The 10,086-nt window shown below is 41.0% G+C and overlaps 1 protein-coding gene across 2 annotated transcripts in view; it reads right to left on the bottom strand.

Annotated features, from left to right (window-relative positions):
* Positions 1–2,863, bottom strand: part of CD2 (CD2 molecule) — a 15,433-nt gene extending 12,570 nt beyond the window's left edge. For both annotated transcript variants that reach the window (XM_011933083.1, XM_011933082.1), the window contains exons 1-2: positions 2,695–2,863; positions 2,237–2,557 (exon numbers count right to left, since the gene is read on the bottom strand). In XM_011933083.1, the coding sequence (XP_011788473.1) occupies positions 2,237–2,557; positions 2,695–2,755 (382 nt within the window). In that variant the 5' untranslated portion in view covers positions 2,756–2,863. The remainder of the gene's footprint in view (positions 1–2,236; positions 2,558–2,694) is intronic.
* Between the last annotated feature and the right edge of the window lie 7,223 nt (positions 2,864–10,086).

A 10,086-nucleotide genomic window follows, 5' to 3' on the forward strand; every position in this document is an offset into this window, starting at 1 on the left:
CATGGTGGTACACGCCTGTAATCCCAGCGACTTGGGAGGATGAGGCAGGAGAATCACTTGAACCTGGGAGGCAGAGGCTGCAGTAAGCAGAGATCATGCCGGTGCACTGCAGCCTGGGCAACAGAGCAAGACTCCATCTCACACACACACACAAAAAAAACAAAGAGAAGCTTGGAGAAACAAAGAGATGTGGGAGGGCATTAGCACTGAGCAAACAGGTATTGTGCCCCAGGCACTGCAGGGCACTTGTACACACATTGTCTCATTGAATATCCCTTGAAGTTGTCCTTCAAAAATCAGACTCAGAGCAGATGGGGAATTTGCCCAAGGCCATGGTGACCTTAAGTCTGGTAATAGTGCCCACCTACAAGTTGAATCAAGATGTTGTATGACATTGGCATGCACACACACAAAGCAAGTCGCTGTCTTTAGACTAAAGGGTGAAGGGTTTCTTTTGGGGGCAATGAAAATGTTGATTGTGGTGATGGTTACACAACTCTGAATATACTAAAGGCCATTTGAGTATATGGACAAATTGAATGCTAGGTGGATTATCTCAATGAAGCTGTTTGGAAAAAAAAAAAGGAAAGGTCATCATCCTTGCCCAAAAGACCTCTGAGTTTGAATCCTGACTTTGCTCCTGTCAAGGAATGAGACCTTGAACAAGCTGCTTCTGACTAGGTCTCTGTTTTCTTATATATAACAAAGAGATAATAACAGCTATGTCTCAGTATTGTTGGGAGCTTTAAATAAGATCATGTAAGCAAGCACCTGACCCCTAGCTGGTAGCCATTATTTCCACCGCAATGCTAAATGCGACCCAAATGTGAAAACACCAGCATGGTCCCTCATGTAGGGCTCACACTCAAAACAGGACACACGAGTTTTGTGCTGTTTGGAGTCCTGAGATCTGTGGTTTCCAGAGCCTGTAATCAGAGGCCCTTTTGAGCGCCATGCTCAACCCCACTACATTTCTACAACGTGCTCCCACTCAAGGTTGCAGGACTAGGGTGTGGAAAGCTGTCACTGCAGGGGAGCTGACAGTGTCTGGGCTTGCTGGACTGAGCAATCTGACACCATCTGGGATTGCTGGTAGGCCCAGGTGCTGAAGAGGGGGCTGGAGACAGAAGGTCCAGGTGCTGAAGACGGGGCTGGAGACAGAAAGGAAGAAGGAGGGGACCCTGTTTCCGGCGACATTTTCTGTGTGAAGCACAGAAATGCTTATTTGCTCACTGAATGGCTGGCCTGTGCTCATTCTGCGGTTCCTGTCTGCCTCCCCAAGTCAAGCGCAGCAGCTTCTTTTTCCTTCTTATCACTCCCTCCCCAGCATCCCCTGGGCTTTCAACTTCAATGGCATTTCAATTCCACTTTCTCTTCCTTCTCTCCCTTGCCCAAGCCACCTTTCTCTATGCCCGACCCTTATTATCCTCATTCTTCCCACTTTACAGGCACCCTTTGGTCTAGGCCAGTGGTGACTGACTTTGGCTGCTCAGTATAATCTCCCAGGGAGCTTTATAACCTAATGATACCCAGGCTGCATGCAAAAACATCTGATTTAATTGGTCCTCACTTCCCTTGGATCACAGCAGCAGCTTTCTGACTAGTCTCCCTAACCCCATCCTCAATATCCACTCCTGCCCTCCCAGTACGGCAGAGATAAATGAAGCCACACCTTGTGCATCTTCTACACATATTAGCAAAAATCACCTATCACCTTGGATCACTCTGACAAGCAGATCCAAAACGAGGGCTGTTCATCCTTAAATATGTTGTTTCCAGGCCTTTTCTGCCATATAACTCCTCCTTCAGGGCAGCCTGGCTTGAAATGGGCTCTGTCGATGAAAGGCCTGCTGCTCTCCAGTCAGCCTCTTTCAGCCCCACTCCTAGCTCGCCCATTCATCAGCAACCTGGAATAGTTGCCTTTTCTCCCTCCCCACCTGTGTCCCTCTCCTGATTAATGCCACCTTAATCCAGGTTCTTCACCCAGTCCCACATTCCTGTAACCACCTGAAGAGAGAGTTGTAGGCAGGTAGACTTCAGACGTGTCTATCAGATGTGTGGATCCCATTCCAGCACTGGACCACAGTCTTCACTGGGGCAGGAGACATGCATCTAATTTCCTGTACAGCCCCCATTGAGGCAGAGGTCAGCGCTGGGGAATATTATAAATGCTATTTTCCAACTTGCCAAATAGCACCCACACTGAAATAAAGCAATTAAGGGAATGAACACTTACCTTGAATCTTCAAATCAAATGTTTTTTCCAACACATTTTTTCCTTTTGTATCGTATATTGATACCTTGTAGCTATCCTGATCATGGATCTTCAGATGCTTAATTTTCAGAGTTCCGTTTTTAAATAGTTTATATGCATCTTTATCCTCGAAAGTCACCTTCTCTTTTCTGAATTGTGCAATCTTTTTCTTGTCTGAAGTTTTTTCCCATCTTATATCATCAATATCATCACTCATTTGAAAACTAGGAATGTCCAAGTCGATGTCCTGACCCAGGGCTCCCCAGGTTTCCAAAGCATTCCTAATCTCTTTGGAGACTGCACCTAGAAAAAGCAAAAGAGTTACTGAGAGTCACTTCCAGGGAAAGCTGGGTTGGGACTTCTTTGGCTCTTATGTTACTTCAGGGTCTCCGAAGAAGAAGCTTCTAACCGTGACAGTAGCGACCCATCCACCAACTTACCTTTGGAAGAAACATTGAAAATTAGAAGGAAGCTGGTTACAATTTTACATGGAAGGCTCATCTTAGGAGTTAGTTTCCTCTTTTGATTCTGAGCTCTTCATGCAAAAGGAACTGAAGTGAGACTGGTGGAGTCCACACCCCGAGAACTTAACCACGTGCCTCTCTTTACATCTTTTACAGTAACATAAAACATAGCACACATACACAGAGAGCCAGAGCGCGCACAAGCCAGCCCTTCTGATGTGCTCCTTTGCCAAAGCAGATGTGTTTATGAGTGTGTGTTTTCTTACCGCATTTTAATCCTCACACAAAAAATTGGGACGGATGGATTTTCTCATCTCAGTGAAAGAGAAAAGGAACATAGAGGCTAAGTAGATGACTAAGGATCAGTCTTTTGTAAACGAGAAGCCAAATTCAACCACCCAGGCTTTTATCCACTTAGGTATACTGTCCCTAACAAGACCACAGAGAAATATAGGTAAATGTTCACAAGCCAATAGCAGAATGCAAATATTTATCCTATATGATTATAAATATTGAAAAAGGTATACCCATAAAATGACTAGGAAATTGATTTTTTTGTTTCTCCAAAGATTTTTCATGTTCTAAAATCGTTTTTGTGATGAAAACAAAGAAATTGAGTATCAGCTGTAAATGCTTGCAATCCCCATATCCTATGTTCGGTGTATATTTTACAACTCTAGTGAAATTCACAGTTAGGTAAATAAAAACTTGTTCCAAAACAAAGAAGCATGGAGACTATGAAATACAATTAAACCACCAAAACAAACAAGTCAAAAGCATTTAAAGTGATTAGCATTATAGGTGGTTAAGAAAAAGGAGAGATTAGGAGAAAAAAGAAATGAAAGGGAACAGGGAGAGAAAAAGAGAACAGAAATTTGTGACACAAGGAAAGAGACAGTGACGCAGAGATGCGTGCGCCCTGAAAAGATGCCTAAAAAGAGGAATAACCATGACAGACTTCCAAAGCACATTTTCAGCGTTACAATTCTTTAGGTCACAGTGAGTAAAAACTATAAAGGTGGTGCTCGTTTTCTTTTTCAACTCTAAGTACAAATATGGATATTTTCTGTCAGAAAGTTGCTGAGGAAATGAAATTAAGTCAAAGCAGTTGCTTGCTATTACTGGGTAAAAGGAAGCTCCAAATATTTACCTCATGGTTGTATGAGCATCTTCCACAATAATGCACAACAGTTGAATTAAAATTTTAAATGCAAAAATACTACAATAATGGTAAAAGGAGGCCGGGCCTGGCGGCTCACAGCTATAATCCCAGCACTCTGGGAGGCCGAGGCAGACCTCCTCACCTTAGGTCAGGAGTTCAAGACCAACATGGCAAACGTGGTGAAACCCCATCTCTACTAAAACTACAAAAATTAGCCAGGCATGGTGACATGTGCCTGTAATTCCAGCTACTCAGGGGGCTGAGGCAGGCAAATTGCTTGAACCTGGGAAGCAGAGGTTGCAGTGAGCCAGGGTGGTGCCACTGCACTCCAGCCTGGGCGGCAGAGTGAGACTCTGTCTCAAAAAAATAAAATAAAATAAAATAATTAATAAATTAAAATGCTAAAAGGACAATATAGAAAGATATTCTTATAGCTTGGGTATGAAAGGCCTATCTACATATAACACATAATCCAAAGTAAGAAAGAAAGGATGAACACAACTGATGATATAAAGAAGTAAGATTTATGTGCAGATGAAGAAATAAGGAAAAAAATGAAAAGGCATGACAAAATACTTGCAATATGTATAAAATTATTAATATTCAAAATATAGAAATTATTCTTATCAATCAATACAAAATAGTTTTTAAAATGGGCAAAGGATATAAATGATCAGCTTACAGAAGAAGTACTTCACAGAAGAAATATCAAACCCACAAGAGGAGTCTAATGTCACCAAAATTGTATGTATATATCTTAGCTATAAAATACCATTTTTCATCATCAGATTGGCAAAATCAGGAAAAATGATTATTTACATTATTAACATGAATGTGTGGAGAAATGAACCTTCATACAACATCAGAGGGAATATAAATCAATACCTTCTGGGGAAAGGAATTTACCATTTCCACCAAACTTTAAAATTTGTCTTTTTTTCACCGAGTGATTTTATCTTCAGAAATCTATCCCACACAAATGAAAGCACAGATGTTTTAAAATGCTGTTCAAGGACGTTTGTTGTATCATTTTTGTAATAAAAAATTACAAACCACTAAAATTACAGCATATTAGTATTATGAAATACTGTATAACCATCAAAATAGTATAACATAGGCCTAAAAGTAAGACATGGAAAGATGCTTTTGGAAAATCACATGAAAAGAGTAAATTGCAAAACAATATCTACAGGATTAGTCCTTTTTATATATGATACTGTGTTTATACTATGCTACGGGTATACCAGCATACCGTATCATATTCTGTTGTTACTAAGGTATGTATGGGAAAAAAGCCTGAAAGGGCTGATGGTGAATTTTTTTACAGTGTTTGTCTTTCAGGTATTAGACTGCGAGAGAACGGAAATGAAATCTTCACTTCTTACCTTTGTAAACCAAAAAATACTTGAGACAGGTCTCAATCGGTTTAGAAGTTTATTTCATCAACATTAAGGACAAAAAGGAACACAGAACCACAGGAACAATCTGTGGTTTGTGCCTTTTTCTCAAGATGATTTTGAAGGCTTCAGTATTTAAAGGGGAAAAGCTGGTCAGAGGGGAAGGAGGGAGGATACAGTCACATTACTGAATCCATATGTTGCAAGAGAAAAGAAGCAGGTAGGGGAATGGTCAATTGTGTATTCTTCTCATGCTCAGTAAATTGGCACTTTCATAAGATAAGGTGAACATAGAGTAGCTACCCCTGGAGACAGCAGCTTTTTATCTGTAGTTGTCTGCTTAGGAACTCAAGGAAAGGCAGTTTCTTGCATGACTCAACTTTCAGTTTATTTTTTCCTTTTGGCATAATGAATTGGGGTCCTGGCATTTCATTTTTCTTTCCATTTTATTAATTTCTGTGAAGTTTAAAATTTTGGAAATAAACACTTTTTTGTAATAAAAAAAATGTCTTTTTAAGAAAGGATGCTTAGGGCACACATATTTTTTCAAAAGTATCTGCCAACCCAGAGAAGCAGTACAGAGCTTCCCTGCTTGTGAGTAGCTAACCCACCAGCCACTGTCCAACTCCAGTCTGTCAAGGCCTGGTGGAGAGAAGGTGGTGCCGGCCATCCTCTCCCCCGTCTCAGCTTTTGAGTGTGCTTGCCCTCTCTTCCTCTCACTTTCCTCATGGAGCATGTGAAGAGCAGCTTTCTGCTCCTCTATTTGAAACATTGATTTTACTCCTCTAAAACTAATTCAATTCTGAGTGATGAGCATGGCTTCAAGGGCAGAAACCAAGAAAAAGAAAGAGATCGGTAGATCTGACTCTGTAAAATGTGAAAACTTTGTATTTTTCCATAAAAAAATTAAAAGAATGCACTAAAAGGAGCAAATTACTTGCAAGATACATGACAAAGGCATAACAAATTTTTTTTTTAATTTTAGAGACAGGGTTTCGCTCTGTTTCAGGAAGGAGTGCAGTGGCATGATCACAATATACTGCAGCCTTGACCTCCTGAGCTCAGGTGATCCTCCTGCCTCAGCCTCCTGAGTAGCTGGGAATACAGACATGTGGCACCATGCCTGGCTATTTTTTTTTATTTTTTGTAGAGACAGGGGTCTCACTATGTTGCCCAGGCTGATCTTGAACTCCTGGGCTCAACTGATCCTCCCACCTTGGCCTCCCAAAGTGTTGGGATGACAGGTGTGGGCCACTGTGCCTGGCAAACATTAAATTTTTAATATTAAATTTTTCTTGTAAACATAGAAAAGATAGACACCTTAATATCAAAATAGGTCAAAGTCATAAAAGAAGCAATCCACAAAAGAAGAATTTTGTTTCTATTTATGAATAAAGAAATGTCGGTTTTAACATAGATGCATTTTTCATCTTCATTTGAAAAATGAAAACATAGTGTTGATGATGGTGAAAGTGGGCGTTCTTGTATATAGCATTCTTGTATATAGGAGAATTGCAAATAGGTATAGTTTCTGGTGGGCAATTTGTCAGTGTGAATTGGAAGTATCAAAAATATGTGGATTTCTAACAAGTCCACAAGGATGATTTTATCATAAGGAAATAATGAAGGCTATGTACTAGACTTGGCTATAAATTTATACACTGCAGTATTTTAAAGCCAAAATTGGAAACAATTTAAATGTCTAAGAGAAGGAAATTGGTTAAGTAAATCATGACATAGACAAGCTGTGGAATATGATAAAAACAGGTCCCAATTGTAGGAGAGGAGAAAAGTAATCTTTTTCCTCTGCTCGTCTTAGATTCTCTGGCTGGAACCCTGTAAACCAGACTGGGAAAAGACAGGTTAACAAGGGAAAGACACATTGAAGTTGATCAAGATGTGTATCCCTCATAAACATGGGAGCACCCAGTGGTGAGTAACCCAAAGGGATGTTAGAACTTGGACTTGTAGAGTATCTTAGGCTAAACAAACAAAAAGGGATTTGGGGCTTCTAGGTGGGAGAGGCAGGTTACTGAATAACCAGGAAAAGTGTGGTAAACAATGAGTTATTTAGTAAGGTTTGTTGGCAGATTGAAGCCAATGCCTTCTCCATTGATAAGAGTCGGATACAGGAAAGGGAGATGCCTTTTACAAATGGGTATTTTCTTCAGAAATTGTAAATTTTCTTTACAAAAGAAAAATCTTGTGCTGTGTTTTTAAAGCTTTTACTGCCTCTGCTGGTTCATGATGGCCTTTTGCTCAAAATAACCCATATGCTAAAAAGGCATGTTTTAGGGTGGCATTAAAGTGGGAGGTGGAACTTGACTCTGGGGGTGGGGCTTGGACACTGAACCAAATTGAGGACTAGCTAAAACAGAGATGGGTGGAAGCAGCTTTCCGTAGGACATGCCCACCAGTGTGCCAGGCCAGTTTACTGTTGCCATGGCAATACCCAACCTTTACCACCTTTTTCCATGACAATGACCTGGAGACCCAGAAGTTACTACCTTTTCCTAGAAATTTCTGCATAATGTGCCCTTTAACCTGCATATAATTACAATGGGTATAAATGGGACTGCAAAACTACCTTTAAGCTGATACTCTAGGCACACTGACTGTAGTGTATACCTGCTCTGCAAGGAGCAGTACCTCTGCTGCTGCTTCAATAAAAGTTGCTGTCTAACACCACCAGCTCACCCTTGATTCTTTCCTGAGTAAAGCCAAGAACACTCCCAGGCTAAGCCCCAATGGGGCTTACCTGTCCTACATCAGTATCTTCTGGTACCCTTCACAATCAACAATATAGTCCCATTTTATTTCTCGAAAGCATGTGTTGGGTGAGTCTCTTGCAGAATGTCCCCAGGGTGCTGGTACCTGTGTGGTGGGATAATAGATAATATTCTGCTCTCCTTGCTTGCTGTTGCTATTCTAATATATCTAGATTGAACATGTATTGTCCTTCAGTTGAATTCTGTTTAATTCTAAGTGGATCTACCACTTCAGTAAACATTCTGAGTGCTGAGGCAAGTGCAGTCCCTGCCTTTGAGTCTTTGCACGGGACCATCTACTTGGTGACTCATTCCAGTTCCTCCCTCTCCACTCTTGCTGCAATGTACAGGTTGGCTCTTGCTCTATCTTCACTAATTCTTTTTCTTACCTAAACTCACACTCCTGGAGAAGTAGGCTACAGGGAAGAGAATAAGAAGCAGAGAAGGAAGAAAACATTTTTGAAGGTCTTACTTTAGGTTGACCTCTTATTCCCTGATTAGTAAAATATTGATGGTCTTGACTTCTACCTCCCTTTCCCTTTGTCAAAGGAGAGCCTTAACAAGGCTCAGGTCAAGTCAGGACTGATAGAAATAAGTGCTCCGTGCCAGAAGGAAAAACCAGCACTTAGACAGAAGATTTCTCAGCAAGGCACATTTACTTCTGCAGAAGGGTGCTGCCTGCATCCCTCCGATTGTAAGAGCACACTGAGCAGGGTAGCGCAGGGGTTTTTATCCCTAACACAGTTCCTGTTTCTGTGTCCTTTCCCCACTGGCTGGAGTCAGACCACACAGTCTAAGCTGACCCAAATGGCTAGTGTTTGAAATTGAATAAGGCCAATTAGGCAGGAAGGGAGAGGTTGTCCATTACCAACTAGGCGAGAAGGGTTGTTTACAGAGTAAGAGGTTTGCTGGTTACAGATTAAGCAGAGAAACAAGTGCTCATTACAGATTAAGCAGAGTAACAAGTGCTCATTATAGATTAAGAAAAACCAGGGAAGCTTTGAAGAGGAACTTATTATTTTTGGCAAATTTCCCCCTCTTGACTTTATAGTTCTTCCTCTTCAAATTTTCTTAACATATCCTGGTTTTGTTAGTCCTCTTGGTCATTTAGGAGTAGGAACTTATCTGAGTAGGACGAGGGAGAATTGAGGGGGTTTTGTGAGGGCTTTTTCTATAAGTGTTTGCACTAATCTATGAATACAAGGTATGATGCAGCAAACTACAAGAATGAGTACACCTATAACGATTGCAATGGGGGTCAAGATTGAGGTTATGAGTCCCTTCCATTTTCCAAACCATTCTTCCATGAGACCAGAGAAGGGGTCATCTATTCCAGAATTCAGCTAATTCATTTGCTAGGGTGGTAAGGCCCTGTAAGGCTTTTATAATTGTTCCATCAGGGGCTGTGTTGTTAGGGATAAAAGTACAGTATTGGACCCCAGTCATGACACAGACCCCACCTTTCTCAGCCAATATTATGTCCAGGGCTATTCTATTTTCCCAGACCATTTGGCTGGTAAGGCCTAATTGTTCAGCTATTCCTTTAATGGTATCCCTAGTATAATTGACAAACCACTGTTGATGATAGTAAATGTAATTTATCCAGTCTACATTTTTGTTTACAGTCACCCATGAGAACAATACAGGTTCAAATCCTGCAGCTATTTGATTTTGAATTTTAAATTCATTTGGCACTCCTTGTGGAACTCTGATGGCATCTATATGAATGTGAGAGTCAAAGGACCTGTGGGGGCGGGGGGTACTTCTTTTTTATGATTGTCTTTTATGCTTGGTTGATGAAATGCCAGGATGAAAGGGATGATCAATTGAATTAGGGTGCAAGTGTCGATCCAGTCACTTGACAAAGTACCTAGTAGTGGTCTACTGCAATACTACCATACATCTGCATGGGGATGAACAAGGGCAGACTGATTCGTTAGCTCCTGAAAAGGCTTAGACTTACTGCATCCCACTAGAGTTCGGCATGCCTTATTGCCCCAGGCTGTGGGATTTTGGAAGAGAGCTACCATACCACTCATAC

The sequence above is a fragment of the Colobus angolensis genome, unplaced genomic scaffold (assembly GCF_000951035.1).
Source record: "Colobus angolensis palliatus isolate OR3802 unplaced genomic scaffold, Cang.pa_1.0 Scaffold124, whole genome shotgun sequence".
Lineage (NCBI taxonomy): Eukaryota > Metazoa > Chordata > Mammalia > Primates > Cercopithecidae > Colobus > Colobus angolensis.